The sequence below is a fragment of the Protopterus annectens genome, chromosome 1.part1 (genome assembly GCF_019279795.1).
Source record: "Protopterus annectens isolate FY-2018-M chromosome 1.part1, PAN1.0, whole genome shotgun sequence".
In the NCBI taxonomy this organism is placed as follows: Eukaryota; Metazoa; Chordata; order Ceratodontiformes; family Protopteridae; genus Protopterus; species Protopterus annectens.
The window spans coordinates 389,111,673-389,132,570 of NC_056726.1; the positions used below are offsets into that span (position 1 = coordinate 389,111,673).

A 20,898-nucleotide genomic window follows, 5' to 3' on the forward strand; every position below is an offset into this window, starting at 1 on the left:
GAAAACCTTGGGAGTATGGAGCCAAGGAGACTTGACAACAGTAGACACTAGATCTGAAGACTTTGGATCCAAACTCTTTGCAACCTCCTTAGGAGGCTCAGATGAAGGTTCTGAGTGAGGAGAGCATGCAGGGGAGCATTTTGGTGCTCCCTGAGCTCCTCTGACTTATGAGAGGGGGTTTGAGCCCCCAATGAAGTACCAGCAGAAGGAGCAGAAACCGGAAGGAAGCTTTTTAAGATAAGCTGGTATACTACAGTCGCTAATGGCCCTGACATTAAATGCTGCACAAATGGATCAGGAGGTGTCCAAGTGTGCCATGCCCAAGGTTATTAAATGCACTCCCTGTGGGCATCAGAGTTGGTGAGCTTATGCCCACAGGAAGTGCACTTTTTGAACCCAGTAGGCTTACTTGCCATACTGTAAAGTCGGAAACGATAGCACCCACTATTTTTTTTTTACAGTTATGAAAACTATAAAAGAAAAAAAAAGTTTTAATACCAACAATGGTATGAGAACAGATTACCTCAAAGCGAGGTAACAGAGGGAGAAAGGTTACCAACAATGGTAGCTAAGATTACTAAAAAAAGGGACCTTACTTCTTGGTAATAGAAAAGTTTAGAAAAGAGGTAAAGAGGATATTATTAACACTAATAGGAAAAAAACTTAAGTAGAAGAAATACAAGATGATACACTCACTGAACCAACTAACAGCTCGAGAAATTGCAATCCTGTCCGATCTTGAAGACTAGCAAATGAGATCTGGGGTAACACAGTGGTCAGGGACATTATGGGTAATGGAGGAGTTTGACAGTCGGATCCTAGAATCTAGAGAAAGTGGCAGAGTTGGATCAGAGGATTGCATCCAAACCCATTCGTTGAGAAACCAATGAAAATTACGTCAGATCAGAAGACATAACTCTAGACACAGAAGCTATACGGAAAGTCTTTCAAAAATATTACGGGGACCTGTAAGACACTAAAGGGGAGAGGGAAAACTGGGAAGAGTTGTTTGAAAGTTTCACAGAAAATTTCAAAATTAAAAGAATTACAACTGAAACGGAGGGGGAGGAGATTCTTAGGCCAATAACTAAGCAACAAATAGAGAAACAAGCAAAGGGAAAAACACCGGGGTGGGATGGCATTCTGATAGAAATATGGAAAACAGCATGTGAAACAGTGACATGGCAGTGGCACATTTTGTTTAACCAAATAATGGAGCAGTAAGAAATACCTAATACGTGGAAGCAAGCAGTTATATCAGCTGCACCCAAGGAAGGGAAGGATTTATTGAATCTGGGGTAATATAGGCAAATACCAATACTAAACCATGAATATTTGAAGGTATTATAGTAGAAAAGTTTGCTACCAAACCTTATAAATCAAGTACAATCAGGGTTCATTGAAGGCAAATGTTTGACAATATATATCTGGTAAATAAAAAACATGAAATGGTAGAACAGCAGCAAAAGCAACTTCTAATAAGTATGGATGCAGAAAAGGCCTTTGACAAAGTAGATTGGAAATATCTTTAGGAAATGCTGATTATTGGAATTCTCCAACATTTAAGGTACCTAAAAAAAATGTATACATGCTTGTAAGCCACTGTAAAACTCAATGGCAGAGTAACGGAAAAAAATACAACTAGGCAGGCATACTAAACAGGGGTGTCATCTCTGTACCCCTACTTTTTGCATTATATCTGGAACCACTAGCAGAGAAAATTAGGCAGTCTGATATAAAGGGTTGGGCAAGAGAAAGAGGACAATACAAAATGGCCATGTTTACGGACAATGTTACATTAACCAATCTGGACAGAGATATTTATAAGCCATTTAAAATAATAAGACAATTTACCAGGGTGGGAGGATACAAAACTAACAAGGACAAGGCAAAAGCAATAGCAGTGAACCACAACTTTAAAAAAATTATGGGGGCATGTCAAACAAAAATATTTGGGAATTTGGCTAGCTAAGCAATCAAGAGACTCCCTGGTAAAACATGGAACAAGATGGTTAGCAAAATTAAGGGATTAATTAAGTAGTGGAAACCAGTAACTTTGGATTCAGATATGCAAATACAGATATTAAAAATATATGTGGTCCTTCTGGTACTATACCAGTCTTTTCTGTACACGCCGGGACCACAAAAATTGAAAGATTTGAACAACCTGATTAAAGGCTTTATATGGACTAAAAATAAACCAGGGGTAACATGGGAATGTATGGTGGAATGTCAGGAGATGAGTACCTGAATTAGAAGAAGATTATAAGGTGAAAACTAATCTACTAATTGCAAAACGATAAATACAGTGCAAATTGGAAAGCATTATTAACACTGATAGAAGTAGAAAAGATGACAAGCAATAGTATAGAATACTGGGAAAACTAACAGATGGCAATAAAATCAGAATACTGGAATCAATAAAAAAAAGAACGAATCAATAAATGCATTAGAACTGGAGCAAATACGGTGGGAAATAGAACTTAAATTGATAAAATTAAACCAAACAAGTCCATATGCTCAGACCTCAGGTAGGCATCCTACCATGGGAATGGGAAGCAAAAAACCTTCTGGAGCAGTTAAGGAAAGGCAGAGAAATTATAAATTGGGTAGAGCTCAAGCAACTATATCAAATAAAAAATACTGAATGATTATATTACAAGATTGTCAATTCAAACTTTGCAAGGGTATGATAAAAAGACACAGAGGGAACACAAAGAAAGACTAGGATTAATATGATTGCTGGTTGAGACCAGAACAATAAATGTAATTCAAGAAAAAATAGTGAGTAGAATAAATGCTGCATTAAGAGAAGGTAAAAAGAATCTTGAAAAAAGCAATTTAAGAGATCATTGGGATGAGATATGTAGAACAATGTATAAAGTAAAACGAGACAGGAAGTTTCATATTTTTGACTGGAGATTATTATACAAACATTTTTACACTTTAGCAAGACTCTGAAACAGGTTTTCAGGGATCAGGGAAACATGAACAAGAGATAGGTATGTGGAAACAAATTTGTGGAGTTGAACACGTTTACAAAGGTTGTACACTAACCTCAGGGAATTAGTGGATGTAATACAGCAGTAATTTAACTGCTGTATCCAGTTTAGGATACCAAATCCAGCTAACTTCTTACTAAGCTGTGTAAGAAGCTCGAACAGTAGCAAAATTAGAAATGATCTGGCAGACTTAGTGTGGCTGGTAGCAAAACAAAAAATCACGAGGAGATGGAAGTCGACCGTACTACCAACAACAGAACAAGTAAAGGAACTGATAACAGAACTAAGTAAGTAGGAATTTAGTAACACAAACTGAGAAATCACAAAGCAGGCTGGTGTTACAAGAAACAAGGATAAAATGTATTCTTAAGTGTTTTCGTCACAGATTACAGTTGACTTCTTTTCTGCTTTGTGATTTCTAAGTAGGAATTTAAATTACTAGAAAAAAGAGGAGTAAATAAAAAGAAATGGAATAGTTGGCAGGAAGCAATGGCAAAATTATAATGGAAATTAAATGAGGAAGAAAATGTAGCATGGAGGCCAGCAGGAAAAGGACGGCAATGAAGAAGCAATAAACTAGACGTCAACAGATTAAAACAAATTCAGCAAAGGGGAGGGCTCACTACAGGTAAAAAAGACTCTCATTATAAGAGGAATGAGATAGTTCTGGGACTGTACCCTTAGTATAACAAGTTTGAAAATAATGATACTAATGATCTAGGGTCAATCACCAGATGTATACAACCAAAGCAATATCACGATTAAGATTAGGACACACTGACTTTTCTCCTTAAAAGGTCATGCATGAGTGCGATTATCAACATTGTCAGTATTTGAAAAATACAAAAAGAAATATAACAACGAATAAAGCTGCTTTGAAAAAAGAATATGTAAGCATGTTGTATTTTTTTAATAATGTTAGACATTCTGTCTCTGAGGTGAAAATTTGATTAAAAGGATGTGTGCACTGTCTCCCTTGTGGATCAAGATAATTACAGAATTTGTGTAGATATCAAAACCTCTTTGCATCAGTTAATAACTGCTTGATGAACCCACCCTCTCAAAAAATAGCATATATACTAAGACAATACCTAAGCATAATTTCTAACGAGCAGAAAAAAACATTAAAAATTAAAACTGGTTGAGATACTCGTTTTACCATGCACACCTACATATACAAAAGCCTGAAGCTAAGATATCAGCAGCAGTGGTTCTAATGTCTTAACGCAGTCTCATGGGTAAATTAGGAGTATAGCAGATATACATTTTATCAGCTATTTTCTGAATTCTTATCACTTAAAATTGAATTGCCCAAATTCGATATAATTAACCACATTCATGTTGTTATAATTCATTTTCTAGAAATCATGCTCCTAAATTGGTAGCCAAACTATCAAAATGTCAAGGCTTCACATTCAAACCACTAAAAGCTCTCTAATATGAAAAGGTGGAACTTGCTCCATGTGTAAAAAAGATAAACAGATCTCAAAAGTGTTAAACACCATACAACACCACAAAAATCTAAATATAAATGAATAATCAAAAAAGCCTTTTTTCAGGGAGACAACCACACAAACACAGAAAGATAAATATATACATAAACACACACTAACTCCATAGCTGCACAAAGGGAGGGAAAAGTACAAATGTTTAAGCACACACAACATAACAGTAGATGTTTGAATGATCACTGCTGCAGTAGCCTTTGCTACACAGGTTACATCCTGCCAAAGACAACAGCTAGCCAAGCTCCCAAAGCTTCAGGGCACCTTCCAAGAGCCCACACAGTAAATCACCTTGAGCCGAACTAAATTAAATTAAAGACAAGTCTGGGCACCAAGCCCTAGCCCTGAGGAAAAAAAAAAAAGGAGTATGCAGAGAGGGAACAGCTACTGCAGCAGTGACCACATGAATATCTACTGTTATGTTACGTTTACTTAATAAGCCTATGTTCATCATATTGATCACTGCACTGTTGCAATAGCCTTAGATATAGGGGTAGATTACCCTAGCTTACTACATTTGGGAGGTGGAAGGAGAAGAGACCAGGAACCCTCTGGACAATGGTCCTAGGAAAGCCTGACTTGGACCTAGAGTAGGAATCACAAGCTTATACTGCTTTTTAAAAGTATGTAAAGAAGACTAGGTAGCAGCTTGTAAAATTCATCTTTCAAAAAAAGCCACAGATTAAGGCAAAGCCTTGGTAGAGTGGGCCTTGCCTGGAATTGTTTTGTTAAATGGAGTATAACAAAAGGTGATAGCATTAGAAAAACATTTGGAAATAGTCTATGTTGACACATTTGCCCCTTCTTACCTTCATAAGAAATGAACAAATGATCACAAGATCTAAAAGATTTAGTTCCGTCAAGATAGTACCGGAATTGTCTGTGGACATCCAAGGTATGCAGCATCCTTTCTCCCTCAATTATTAGGTTCAGGAAAAAAAAACTTGGAGATGGATAGCTTGGCTTAAAGTAAACTTAGATGTCACTTTAGGTATAACAGATTGATTAAGTTCTAAAAGAAACTGTCCCTGTAGAAAATGAGATGTGGTTGACTCACCATAAGAGCTTGCAACTCTGATACTCTGTGCAGAGGTCAGAGCAATCAGTAAAACTGCTTTCCATGTTAAGAACCTCAAATCAGCCAGGTTAACTGGTTCAAATGGAGCAGTAAAACTTCTTCAACAAAATTAAGATCCCAAGGAGGGGCTACCGCTTTACCTGGAAGCCTCTTGTGCAAAACCCATTTCAAAAACATTGAAAGAGAAGGATACAATAGCAGACACATTGAAATGGCTGATAAATGTACACCAATACAGAAAAGACAGACTATAGGATAGTAACTCGCACAACAGAACTATTCCTGAATGGCTGCTTGTCATGCTGTTGGCACCAACTAGAAAACCTTTTCCATTTGCTAACATATGATTTTCTAGTAGCAGGCGTTCTCGCCTCTGTTAGTACCTGTTGCATGCCCTCAGGAATCAGATGTACAAAAAGAATTAAGACACCATCATCCAGGCTGTCAACTGAAGTTGACTGATGTTGGGGTAATCAAGCACCCTTGTTCTTGTAGGAGTAGAGCCATCCAGTCTATGAGGAAGCTCGTGGTAATTGCCCCTGGCTATTCCCAAAAGAAGGGAGAACAACGACTGCTGGGCCAGAAAGAAGTCACCACAGTGACCATGAGGGATTCCTCCTGAATTTTAAGAAGTACCCTGGATACTGGTGAAAAGGGAGGAAAAGCATAGAGGAACATTCCTGTCCAAGGAAAAGAAAAGGCATCTGTCTTCCAGGCTTTCTTACATGGAGTCCTGGAACAGAATGTGCCTACTCTCTGAACAATCAACAGGCAAGAGAGGTCTACTTGAGGAACTCACCACAGACTGATCAAGTCTTGGAAGACCCCCTGATCTAGTTTTCATTACTGAGGGTCTGCCCTGGTCCTATTCAGCTTGTCTAGTGCACAATTTTGCTCTGACAGAAAATAAGATGCCCGTAGAGTGACATGGTGATGTGAAGCTACATCCCAAGCGAATATTTCTAGTCTACAAAGGGGATATAACCTGGTCCCCCCTGCTTGTTGATGTGCCACATACTGGCTGTAATCTGAAGAGGTCCTGGGGACCAAAGATGATTTAGAGAGTGGAATCAGGGCAAGCACTGCTTTAACATTTGTGTGTTTACTTCTGTCCTTGGTATCCCACACCTACACTTTTATCAGTTCTCAATACTCCCCAAGCAAAGACTGAGGCATCTGTGGAGTTGTATTGACTGCGTTTGGCACAATGGTTAAGGTCTTCACCTTAGAGATGCAATGTACAGGGTTCTATTCTGACAAGGGTTATTGGCTAAGCTTAAAGTGGCCTTTCAGGGCAGTTAGCCCTATATTCACCTATGAAGCTATGAAAAGGGAGGGAGAAGGGGAGACCTGGATTTCAGGATATCTGTTGTCTTCACCAAATAATTTCTCTTCTGACAAACCCCAGCACTGGGATATGAAAAGACAGAGGGTGTTACCGCTGGGACCAAGAGATTTCAGATACCACTGTATCTCTCTCATGTGGAGTCTTCCAAGGGGGTATCATGAGAATTACAGAAGCCATGAGATGCACAATCCTGAGGTATTTCTTGCAGTGACCAAAGTCTGAGTGGAAAACCTTAGAAATAGATCTAGATATAGATCTATTTTGTGTGAAGGAGGTAGGAAACATTTTTGAATGTTCTCCTAAAATCCCAGCTTGTGTAAGAGATCTCTCACCCAAGAGAGATTACTGAAACTGTGGAAAAAGATTCTGTAAAGATAAGCAAGTCATTTAGAGATGGAACAATGTGGATAACCTGTAGAGCGAAATGAGCTAACAACATGAGATAGACATTTTGTGAACACGCTTAGTGCAGTGGATAATCCAAAGAGCAAGGCAGAGGACTGATAATGCGATCCAGACACACAAAGCCTTAAGCCTGAAGTCTGGATGAATAGGGATGTGATGACTTGAAACTTGAAAGAAGAGGAGGAGGTAAACAGGTTGTGATGTAACAACATTTTGAATCTGGGCACTATCACAAACAAATTTAGGAAAGATACATCCAGAAATGGTCTCCCAGCATTTTCTTTGTCAATAGGAACATCCCTGAATAAAAATCCTTCCATGCCTGGAAAGGAGAAACTGGTTTTATCACTCCTTGGGAGAGCATGCGATGAAAAACCAGTGGAAACAGAATCTGATCTGGAAGATGATGAATTTACACCCACTGCCATCTGTAACCTAGATGAATAATCATCACAACACATTCATCTGAAATTGTGTCAGAGAGAAAAATTGAGATTCAGACTTTCTTGGAAGAAAAAGGAGTTAGAATGGGACAGGGTCACAAACAGACATTTAGACTTGTTGAACTGTCCTTGGTTTTGGGAGGTTCAATACTTCTTTTTGGAACCCTCTTGCCATTTCTTCTTAAATGTCTGATTACCAGTGTTTTGTTGAGACTTTTTTTGCCAAAACTGGATGAGAAGTTAGAGAACCCCTTAGAAAATCTGGAAAAAGCAGGCTGAAAATTTTTAAGAGATTCCTTGAAACAGCTTACACCTTTCATCACACTTTTTGATCACCTCTCCAACAGAAGAACCAAAAACTTTCTCTATCCAAAAAGGAATTTATAACCTCATTTTTAACAATCTGTGAAATTCTGAGAATGCTGGTCAGACTTTCTAATAGGATCGGTTTTGTCTAAGTAGTACCTCAGCTGTCTGTGGATATCTTAATAATGAAGAGTCCTCTCTGAGGGATTCTGAGGGTGAAGGTAGACAAACAGGTAGGTTAATGGTCTGGTTTAATGACAGCTCATTAACCACTTTAGGCATGAAGGAGAGGTTAGTCCTGAAAGCAACTCTGTCCTTGTGGAAGATAAGGTAAGGAGGGATAGCCATAAGGGCTTGTATCTCTGATAACCTTCCTGGCGGATGTAAGGACCACTAGCAGAACTGTTTGCAGGGTACACCGTTTCAGGGATACAGAGTGTGCTGGTTCAAAAGGTGACAATGTAAGTTTTTCTACTACAAAATAAAAAGAAGTCCCAAGGTGGGGGTATAGGCCTCCAAGAGGGTCTAATATGGAGTATCCCTTTCAGGAAAAGCTTGATCTCCAACCTAGTAGCCAGAGGAGGTAGCAAGGGCAGACAAGCAGCGATGGCAGACAAATGGACCTTAACTGAAGAATAAGCTAGTCCTGATTGAAGAAGCTCACACAAATAGGAAAGGACCAAGGGTACAGGAATAGTGAAAGGGTCCTGGGTTTTTCCTTTGACACCACCTGGAGAATCTCTTCCATTTAGATGCATAATTTCTCTTGGTACTAGGCGTTCTGGCCTCCTGCAGAACACTGAGTACGTCCTCTGAGTATAGGTGCCTGTAGGGGGTTAGAATCCTTTCACCCATAAGGTCAGTTTTAGATTGTTCACCTCTGGGTGTAGTATGGATCCACTGTCCTGACTGAGCAAGTCTATTCGGAGGGGTAACCTGTGATGATTGCCCTTGGCTAGTAGATGAAGAAGGGGAAACCAATGCTGTCTTGGCCAAAAGGGGGTCACCAACAGGATTTTAGGTTTGTCTCTCTGGATTTTCAAGAGGACCTTCTGAATCAGTGTGAAGGGTGGGAAGGCAGAGATATAACCCTGTCCAAGAAAAGGAGAATGCATCGACTTTCCAGGCTTGTGGATGTGGGTCCCTTGTGCAAAACATTGGCATCTGTCTGTTCTGGGAGGAGGCAAATAGATCTGCTTGCAGAATACCCCACCTGTGGATAAGATCTAGGAATACCTCTCTGTGAAGCATCCATTCATGAGAGGGTGCTGAAGTTCTGCTGAGAGTATCTGCCATAACATTCTCTGTGGGAGGGGATGTACACTGCTATCAGACGAATCTGCAGTGATGATGCTAGGGTCCAGATCTGGGTGGCTAGGCTGCAAAGCGGTTAGGATCATGTCCCCCCTCCTGTTTATGTACCACAGGACAGTCATACTGTCGGTGATCACTTTCAGGATTCCTGGGCGTAGGGCTGATTGGAAAGTTTGTAGGGCTAGAAGTACCCTAATTTCCTTGATGTTGATATGGCCCCTTTGTCTTAGTGTGGACCATTTCCTGCACAGTGAATTGCTTCTGGTTGTGTAGTAGCACTGCACCCCATCCCATGTCTCAGGCATCTGTACAGACCTGTGGTAGGGGAGCAGGTACCTGCAAGGGGGTTCCCTGGTTGAGGTTGATGGCACAGATCCACCACTGAAGTTCCCTCTTCAGACACGGAAGGAAGTGAAGGAGGGTGTCAAGTGGATGAGAGTGTTAGCTCCATAAATTCTTCAGGATCCACTAGATTTTTCTCACGTGAAGTCTTGCCAGGGGCAACATGGGTATCAGGGATGCCATGTGGCCTAACATCCTTAGGAATTCTCGTGCTGGCAAAGAAGTAAGGGTGATTAGTTTGTTGAAGTACAGGGAGAGGCCCACGGTCCATTGGTCTGGAATGAAGGCCTTCATGTTGCCTGTTCTTATCCTGCATCCCAAAAAGACCAGGTCTTTTGTGGGGATCAGGTGAGACTTTTCCTTCTTTATAGTGAATCCTGAGTCAGGGTGGTCACCTGTTGTAGGTGGTGTAGGAGGACTTGAAGGTCCCGATGAAGAATTAACAGGTCATCTAGATAAGGGTATATTTGTATACCCTGAGTTTGCAGTGAGCAATAACAGGTTCTAGACACTGTGAACACTCGAGGAGCAGTGGAGAGTCCAAAAGGCAATGCAGAGAATTGAAAATGCCAGGAACCTACTGCAAAGCATATAAATTTAATGTAAGCTGGGTGTATAGGAATGTGAAGGTAGGCATCCTTCAAATCCAGAGCTACCATGAAGGTTTGTGTTGGTATGAGTGGCAGGAGCAAAGGTAAGGTAATCATTTGAAACTGGGTACCGTGAGGAACAGGTTTAGGAAAAATAAATCCAGAATTGTCTCCATGGACCATCTTTTCTTTGTAGCATAAACATTCTAGAGTAAAACCCTTTCTTTCTTTGTGGGGTAGGTACCTGATCTATGGTGCCCTGAGCTAGCAATTGTTGAAAGATGGTGGGGAAAAGATGAGTTTGGTTTGATGGAAGTTGAGGAATCCCCTGGAAGGGGGCAATATCCACCAAATCATAAAGTATCCTCTCTGAATGAGAGAGAGGACCCAGTTTTCTGATGTGATTTTTTTTGCCAGGAGGGTAGGGAGGGGGTGAGACGAAGGGATAGGAGAGTGCTGGAGTTTAGATGTTGGAAGTCACAGTGGAGGTGGTCTGACTTGGTCAGGCTGACTCTAAGTCAGGGTGGATGAAAGAGTGGAAGGAAACTTAGGAGTAGAGCTTTTCCTAGATTGCCTACGTCCCTTTGGTTGAGGTGCCGAGTGGGAGCACTGTCTCCTGACAAAACAAGTTCTTTGTGGATAGTTTCTGTGATATCTGGGGATAGGAGACCCCAGTAAATGCTTCAGGTTTTGTAGTTCTTTTCCCTTTTCTTGAAGGGATTTAAGAAGTTCTGTTGAAACTTGTCCAAAAAGGGCTTTACTGTCCAGTGGAGCATCAAGCAGTTTGGTTTGCACATCCATAGGTAGTGGCTGAAGTCTCACCCAGGAATATCTCCTCAGTACTGAACCTGATGCAGCAGATTTGAGGAGGCTTCCACAGCATCATAGCTGCACTTGGAGTGCCTAGTCACATGAGATGCTGTGGAAAGGAGGGTGTGTAGTTGGGTTTTTATTTGTGAATCAGGAACCTCAGAGAGGAGTGTAGTAGCTTTGGAAAGGGTGTCCAGGACATACCTAGAAATGTGGGTTTGGTAATTGAGAGCTCTTATAGCCAGGAGGAGGTATACACTTTTTTTCCTAGTCTGTCCATGAATCTGCTGTAATTATCAGTAGTAATGAGAGCAGCAGAAGGTAACTGTCTGGAAGCTTTATCAGCAGAAACTGCAATAACTGATGAGCCTGCAGGTAGGTTTTTGAATAGGAATTGGGTGTCCTGAGGCACCTTGTAAAAATGGGCTGGATGTTTAGAGGCTGGGGGTTGGGAATCTGGGGCTTTTGAAGTGGCCAAGAAGGCATCTTGGAAGGCAGGTAGCAAAGGAGGAACAGCAGAAGGAGATGGTCGTTCTATTTGCAGCAGGTCAAAGTAACTTTTCTTAGTGTCAAAGACCTCTGAGGCCTGCCACTTAAAATGTTCCCTCATGAGGGAAATGGTGTCTCCAAAGGTGAATTCTTCCCCAGGAGACTTGTGGTGATAGGATCCTCTTCGTCTGGAGGGATAAAATCCTTAGGGGAACCAATTTGTGAACCATAGGTCAGTGATTCCTCAGAAGAGGAGTACTCTTCCTCTGATTCCTCTAGAGGATGTATTGAAGGAGCAGCAGCTGGTGGTTGTTGGGTCTGTAAGGCCTGGAATGCCTTAAAAAGACTCCGGGATAAAAACTTACTACCCAGGAACAGGTCGAGGTTCAGGATGATTAAGTTTTTGTTTCCTGCTCATAGGAGCAGAAGACTGAGTATGTGTGGGAGACGACATCTGGGTGGATGGTAGTGAAAGAGTAGTCCCTTCTGTCTGTACAAGCCATGGTTCCCCTCCGCCATCATGATCTGATGGCTGATTAACCTCAGTGGATGTACTCACTGTTTCCGCCATCCCAGCTTCCATTGAGGTTCCTGGGCCTGGTTGGGAAATGGAGGTCTGAAAAGATCCCAGTCTTTCATCTGCCTCAAGAATATCTCTGGATGCCTGAGGCACAGCGTGGGAATCTGGCCTGATTTTCTTGGCCTTCTTCCACGGTGGCTCATCGGACGTACCTACTCCACCCTCTATACTGAGCGTGAGATGCCAGAGCCTTTGATTTTCTAGGTATACTTTTAATGTGGCCAGACAGCTGCAGAGAGTCTAAGGAACAAAGAATTTACAAATGGGGCAAGACGTATGGTCATGGGCCTCGCCTAAACAGAAAGCGCATTTTTTGTGCATGCCCTTGTGAGGAATTTGACTCCCACAGGCACACTTCCCCTTTCTAGTGGACATGTACGTCTGAGAAACTTAGCAAAAGACAAAGAAAACCCAACAGGGTACTTATCTGTAGCAGATGACTGTAGCAGTTGTCTGAAAAACGAGCAATCTGCTTCCTGAACTGGTAAACAGGAGTCCATTGTCCATTGTGGCAGAAATATTCTGAAGAGGGTAGGTGCAGCCGTCACCTTTATAGCCTATGTCGGTTTATAGCCCTGACACAGGATGCCACACCTACCCTCCTGCTCCAAAGTCTTTGGTATACTGGCCGGATATCAGTGCTGCAGGCAGCAACCTCCCTACTGTAATGAATACTGCAAAATGAGAATAGAAGGGCATCTTCAGATAGTCAACCTCCCATAATGTCTTAAGCCAGTTTGTTCCCTTACACTGAGTATCTCCAGTACAGGGGTGATAGCTGGACTGGAGACACCATCATCTGGGTCCTCGTGTAAGCGGTGTGTGTCCTCAATAGCATACCAACACTGATGACATTTTTAATAAGGATATAACATCTACCCTGATATTCACCTGATTAACACTATGAGAGCTACAGTCAACAGACTGGTTTCTTCAAGCTCTTGTCCTTGGTCCTGGTCATTTCAGTGGCATGCATGGTGTTGATTAGCTTAAAAGAACCCTTACTCCCTTCCTTTCCAAGATGGGCAAGTCAGTGCCAGCTTCCACTCCCATAGCTTCTCACTCCCATTCTCTCCCTGCCTATGGCTCCAGTATCTCGGCCACTACTCAGTCTCAGACTGTCTGGCTAGTAATCAACCTCTCTCTGCCCCCCCCCCCCCCCCCACAGCCACATGTATAGACATTTTTCTGCCAAACTTTCCTTTTAAGCCTTTCTATGAAGTCATTTTGTGTATGTACTAAATTTCAACACTATCAGATATGCTATACATTGGACCAAGAGATGGTTATTTTAGCTACATTTCAATAACAGAAGAGTTTAATCCGAGAAGGTGAGCACACTGACTTCTTTACTGCAGAATGAACTTCTAGGTTGTGTTGTCAAGCAAGTTATAGAGATACAATACAAGACCACACCCTATTTATATGGCCAAGCCTTAATTATGCATTTTTGTTTAACACAACATAACAGGAAGTTCAACATTCAAGTTTATGTACTAAAATGTTCTCACAAAGTGAAGGATAGCTGTAAACAACTTAAAAGCTACAATTATACAGCATATTTGAGACTTTTCAAACTGCCCCATCCAGGTAATTCCCAACTGTGAAAAATTCAAAAAAACATACTTAATTATATTACATGCAAGTTGTTCAACCTTAAAAATCTACTACTTGTGTCAGGCTTTATTTTATCTATGATATTCCAAGTCCTACCCAAGTGCTGCAGTGGCTTCCCTAACCTTTGCCACTTAGGTTTGCAAGACAGTTGTCTTACTGTATGTCAAAAACATGATCTACTTTTAATCGTCACAACCATGAAGCAATGCCCATCAAATCAGCAACCATAATTTTTCAAACATTATGACCCACTTAACACTGGATAAAGGCTACTACAAGATTTACATTCTAAATGTTTCTATGACACTTGCCCTTTACAACCTTGTGGTTTATATGAAACTATGTACAGAGAGACAATAGGACAATTCAAGGAAGAACATTACTATGAGGGTTACTAAGGATGCAAAGAAAGAAATATTCATTCAGTTTAAATAAGGTGCACTTCCTTAATTCTATAATGCTGTAACAGCAGGGAGAGGGACAAGTCTCAAGCAAAACAGCTAGTTGTTTTGCTGTCTGGTTAACATAACAGTAAGTTAGTCAATAAATTAAAATACAATGAAAATGACTGCCTGAATAACTTTTACAGATGACCTTCAGCCCTACAGGATATGCCCTTTATCTCCTCTACTAACAATAATAGTTGGCCAGCTGACCTTCCAGGGCTACTGCACCATGAGTTGACAGTTTTTTTTTTTTCACTTAATGTTTTTTTTTTTTTTTTTTTTAATCTATTCCATTTCTGGGAAAGGAACTGACTGAGAATGTTCAACAAACCCAAATGATACTCAGGCCTATATTTTTTATGAGTTTAGCTCCTGTCTCTGGCCTTGCCTTCACCATAAAAGCTACATCACATGCCAGAACCTCATTCTCCAACATGGGTGCTACTGGATGTGGTATAGGAATTACACACTCAACAGAGGAGAGATGAAAATGTCAGTCCTCTCTCTCTCTCTCTCTCTCTCTCTCTCTCTCAATAATTCATCGAAATATGCACTGCTAGGGGGCCAGTGGTTAGTACAGATGCATTATTCAGAACACAGTCCCACTCCCAACATACACAACTACATTTGCTGGCATCTAATTACCTTTAATGCTAACTTTCTGCAGATCTATATGCATCACATTCAATATATTTATGAAAATCATTCACTGCTATTATGAGACACACACAGTCTCCCAAATGCAAGAAATTAAAACAAAAAGATCTTACCACCACTTTGAATAAGTATATCAAACAAGTCATCCATCTGCTGGCAGCAACAATTATGTTCCTAGGAGAAAAGAAGCACACAGTAAAAGGAAAATCGGACATGGGAATTATACACCAAACATACTTTGCCTAAATGCCTCCAAGGCTAGTCGAAGGATCTTGGCTTTTAAAACTGGCTTGGTTCCATGTGTGTGCAAGGAGGCCAAGAAAAACAAACCAGGAAGTTGTAAGCCTTTGGAGCATACACACACTCCCCCCAGACAGAATCCATGGAATGAGTTTTTCCCCTTCCTTGCTGGTTTATCTGGGTTGCCAAAAGCTACTAATCTTTAATTAAAAATCTCAGCTGAGTTGAATACATTTTCAAATTCAGTTTTTTATTTATGGCAGATAAATGCTGCAGTGTGTTACACTGAAAAGTGCAGTTATAGTTGTACAATTTTTGAGAAAGAGGGAAGGTCTGATCCTAGGCTTTCACTCTGTGTTGATCAACTGCAGAAACTTCTTGCTGTAGTGATTGGATCAAGGGGGAGATCGTTTCCTGCAGGGTGGCCCCTCATAGGTGGGTGAGTCATCCTCAGAAACCTGTCCCTACCAGTTTTGAATGGTAAATCCAGGTCAGCAGAAGGGAATAAATAAATTAAATTAAACAAATGTTTATAAGTGGTTATAAGAGGTACTTCACTGCCATGATTTTTATGAGTCAGTCTTTTTCTCAGTCCAAAATATAAAATAACGTCTAATATAAGAACTAACAATCTACAATCACAGGGGTGCTTTCACTGCGTCAGCTTCATCAGAAACTTTTACAATTTATGTTTTAAATTACAAACGCATTACATCAACAGATAAACTTTATATATGCATAGTACAGAGGTATAGCAGTATGTCAAGAAAATTTTTTAAAATATTGACGCTATCAGGTTTTAGACTATAAATGAAATGATCCCTTTTAAGCCTTCTTTTATGGGGCCTTTAGAAAACTTAGCTCAAAACACTGTTTTCTCATTAAAATGCCTGAATTGATCACTTATAACCCACTTTTACTGGGCCTTAGCTAACTTTGGCAGAGTGGACGTGGAAGCAATGCTTTACGGTTATCAGACTTCAAAAAACATCAGCAGTAGCAAAGATTTACTTGCTTGCCTTTCTTTGCAATAATAACATGGAGGGGCTCTCAAACCTTTGTTTTGGCCGTTGTCCTTTAGTGTATTGAAGGTGCCCTATTCAGGTAGCCTATGAAGGAAATCTATTTTACAATTAAAATCTAAAAGTTAAGAGAGAGACAAATTTGGTGGGAAAATTATAAAGCAAAATAGAAATTAGGAAAATAGATCCAAAAACTGTATAGCACAAAAACAGTGAAATAAAATTAATTCTTTAGTTATGTTAGGAACCTGGTGGTAATTCCCAGATATGCTCAGAATTAGTCCAAAAATGACAAAAAATACACTGAACCCACAGACATTGCCAACATCCTAGCTGACAGGTTCAGCGCAAACTCCCCCCCCCCCCCATCAAAAGGGCAAATATCTATCCCAGCAGAGTGCTGCCCCCCTGACATCTCAGATGATCAGGTAAGAGCCGCCCTCTCCAAAGCAAAAAACATAGCATCAATGGGACCAGACGGTGTCCCGGGCTGCGTCCTACATGAACTCCAAGAGCAGCTAAACCCAAACATAAAACTACTGTTCAATCTCAGCCTTACTACAGGATATATGCCCAAAGAGTGGCGTACAGCAACAGTGGTCCCTCTCCATAAAGGTGGTGCCTCAACGGATCCTGGAAACTATCGCCCCATAAGCCTGACTAGCTTGGTCTGCAAAGCTATGGAAAGGATCATCATGGACCTCATAAATAAAGATATTGGGGACCTACAGACACTGGATCCTACCCAGTTCGGCTTTAAGGGCAGATCCTGCCTCTTAAACCTGGTTGATTTCTTTGAAACAGTCACCAAGGCCATTGAAGAGGGGAAGGTGGTCCACACAGCCTACCTGGACCTCGCAAAAGCCTTCGATACAATACCCCACTCGGGCATTATAGATAAGCTCACCAGCTTAAATATAAACCCTTATGTCACTAGATGGATTGCAAACTGGCTCAAGGACAGAACCCACATGGTTAGAATTGCTTGAGACGTCAGACTCCCAACCAGTTACAAGTGGTGTCCCACAAGGCTCAGTCCTGGGACCTCTCTTGTTCGGTATATATTTCTCATAGGTACAGGCCAACACGGAAGGACTGTGGCTGACCAAGTTCGCAGATGACTGCAAACTGGGCGCCATAATCGACTCTCCAGCCGACACAAGCATCCTCCAAAAGGGCCTCATAGAAACAGACAACTGGTGCCAGAGCCATGGCCTCAAGCTAAATGCCAAAAAGTGTATAGTCATCCCCTTTGGCAAAAACAAAGTGCCCACAAATTACCACATAGGTGGTAATCCATTAAGTACAGAAGAAGTAATTAGGGACCTGGGGACCCAAGTTGATAGCAATCTCTCATTTGACAACCACGTGGCCAAAGTGGTTAGAAAAACATTTTATATAGCCCACCTAATCATGAATGGATTCACATCTAGATCAGGGAGGTCATCGTGCCTCTTTACTCATCCCTCATCAGGCCCATAATTGAGTACAATGCCCTTTTGGGATGTACCTTACCAGACACCTGCAGCAACTGGAAAGACCCCAAAAGTACCTCACCAAGAGGATCAAAGGGCTCAAACAGATGCCATATGCTGCCCGGTTAAAGAAACTCCAGCTCTACTCAGTGGCATACCGCCTGTTCAGAGGCGATCTGTGCCTGACGTATAAAGCCATGTCCAACCCGGAATTAATGGACATGCTGCACCTCAGAAAATCCAAATCCCATCGAGCTACGCGCTCTAGAGACTTGAACCTCAGCACTGAAATAAATAGGACATGCTGGAGGGACAGATTCATAACCCAGAGGCTCCCTTCACTCTGGAATAAAATCCCAGTCCAGGTTAGGCAGAGTCCCTCATTGACTCTCTTCAAGAGGAATCTTGATGAGTGGATGGGAGATCATAGGTTTACCCCGGGTATCACTTCTGTGTCACTGTTAGACAGAGGCACATTATAGTAACCTCGAAAAAGGGCATAGCAAAATAAATTTAAAATGGGTGGCGAAAGCCAAATACATTCTGGCTAGGCTTATAAATGCTCTAGGGCAGATAGCCTAGTATGAACCTATGAACACTTAAAATAAAATGCAACTATAAATGTACTAGGTGCTGATGGCTATCCATTTTAAAAGGCTTTGGAATTGCTGGTGTATGCACTCCGAAACTGGTGTAGTGAAGTTAGGGTTGGAATGTCTCATTGTCAAATCTCAGCAAAGTTGACACTCGGGTCTTATGTTGAACTAATCTGTGAATGAAATAAGAAGTTATGTACTCACCATAACGTTCCATCTGAGTAGGTAGCTTCATTGGTCTGCAACCTGTGGGTCTTGGATCCGATATCGGATCAGAGCCGGAAACTTGCTTCATAGCTAATGGATCCGAGCTCCTAGCTCCTCCCCTCACCCATAATCCCTTGCCAACCCTCCATGACCTCAGATCAAGTTTGCCCTCAATATGTACCCAAAAGGGTATTCCAACTTACATAGATCCGCTGAAGGCCAGGGGGAAGGAGGGGGGGGGGGGGTTGCAGACAAATGAAGCTACCTACCTCAGATGGAACGTTATGGTGAGTACATAACTTCTTAATCTGAAGTAGGGACTTCATTTGTCAGCAACCTGTGGGACAGAGTCCCCAGGTACCTGAATCTTGGGTGGCCATCATGGAAGGATACTGCGGAGCACCACAGAGCCAAAGGATGCTCTCCCTCTAGAAATCACATCCAGTTTGTAGTGGTTAATAAAGGTATGAGATGAGGCCCAAGTGGCTGCCGAACAAATATCATCCAATGGAACTCTAGATTTGAAGGCCGCAGAAGTAGAGATGGAACGAGTGGAATGTGCGCAAACTCCTTCAGGTGCGGGTCTCCCAGACGCTTGGTACGCTAGCCCGCACATGAAGTTGCAAATTCCGTAGTCGTTCCAATGTCAGGAAGGCTCGTAGATCTCTGGTGTCTATTCTGGCTCCTATGAATTCTATGACTTGTGTCGGGGCCAGAAAGGATTTGTCGGCATTGATGGTGATGCCTAACTGTGGGGCTAGGCGGAGAAAGAAATCCCTGGCTGAGCAAAGTAGATGCCTTGTTGGGGCGGTCAGGAGCCAGTCGTCCAGGTACGGAAAGACCTGTATTCCCTGGAGTCTCAGGTGGGCCGCAATCACTGCTAATACCTTGGTGAACACCCTGGGGGCTGTGGTGAGGCCAAAGGGAAGGACCCTGAACTGGTAGTGACTGGCTCCCAGCCAGAAGCGGAGGAACCTCCTGGATCGTCTGTCCATTAGAATGTGGTAGTACGCATCCTTGAGGTCTATAGAGCACATCCAATCGTTCTCCCTTAGAAGGTGGAGAATAGATTGAAGAGTGACCATTCGGAATTTCTCCTTGGTTACCGACAGGTTCAAACGGGACAGGTCTAGAATCGGTCTCAAGTCCCCCGTCTTTTTTGGCACCAAAAAGAACCTGGAGTAGAACCCTAATCCGAGCTGGTCTTGGGGGACGGGCTGGATGGCTCTTTTTCTTAGCAGCTGCTGAATTTCTGTGGCTGCAGCCTCCCTCTGATCAGGTGGTACATCGGGGAGGTTCTTGAATTTGGGGACATGAAGTAATGGGATTTTGTATCCTCTGGATATAATTCGAAGCGCCCAGCGGTCTGTCGTGATGGACTCCCATGCCGCTAGGTGCTCCAAGAAGCGCCCCCCGACGGCCTCCAGAGTGGAGCAGTCGGGCAACCCTTCAGGGCTGCTGCGTGGGCCGGTCAGAGAAAGGTTCTCTGGACCCAAAGTTTCTCGGAGCCCCTCTGCCCCTGGGGCGGCGTCCTCCCTGTCCTCCTCTGCCACGGAATTACTGGTTGTCCAGAGCGGGTTGGGAATGTTGCGATTTCCGGAACCACATCTTCTTCTGACCCTTTTGGTTCTTCGAAAAGGACCACTGGGGAGCAGAGAAGCGGACTCCGATGGCAGACAACGTCTTCCCATCCTTCTCGCTCTGGACAAGTGTCTCGCGAACCGTTTTGCCAAACAGGGCAGAACCATCGAAAGGGGCGTTCACAAAGGACGCTTTAAAGGGCTCCGCAAAGTCACAATGATGGAGCCAGGCCTGACGTCTCATGACTAGGCCCGCTCCGCTAGCTCTAGCGGCTCCCTCGGTGGCGTGGGACAATAGCCGCATAGAGGTATTTGAAATGGATCTCAGAGTAGCCATTCGGGTGGAGTACAATTGTTTGTCCGCCGACATGGACTCAGGGGGGGAGGCAGCGTATTCTTTGATAAGATCCCGCTGCATCCTGATGACATGTGCCATATAGTTAAGAGACCTTACTGAAAAGGTCGCTGAACTAAAAACTCGCTTCCCTAAGCGGTCCATCGAGCGGGACTCCTTGCTCGGTGGATGGACTGAGGGGCTCTCCTGAGCTAGTTCCCTCTTCGTGGCTGCCGCCGTCAGCATGGCATCTACGGGGGGACCCTTGCTCCAGTGTGACCGGTCTGCGGGGGGCTTAGTTTCCTGTCCGGGCGTTTGGGTATTGGCTCCACGGTGTCCGGGTCCTTCCACGCCCTGGTGGTAATAAGGTCCACCAAGAGGTCGGCCGGAGGGGACACCCAAGAGGTAGACGGGCCTGCTTCGAATGCCTCCAGAAACACGGACTCGTCGGAGCAAGACTTGGGGGCAGACCACCCACCTCTGATCCTCAGCATCTCCATGATGTCTCCAAA

The 20,898-nt window shown here is 42.7% G+C and overlaps 1 protein-coding gene across 2 annotated transcripts in view; it reads right to left on the reverse strand.

Moving 5' to 3' along the window:
- Positions 1-20,898, reverse strand: part of MRTFA (myocardin related transcription factor A) — a 2,407,897-nt gene that overhangs the window by 95,993 nt on the left and 2,291,006 nt on the right. For both annotated transcript variants that reach the window (XM_044075412.1, XM_044075419.1), the window contains one exon: positions 15,046-15,106. In XM_044075412.1, the coding sequence (XP_043931347.1) occupies positions 15,046-15,106 (61 nt within the window). The remainder of the gene's footprint in view (positions 1-15,045; positions 15,107-20,898) is intronic.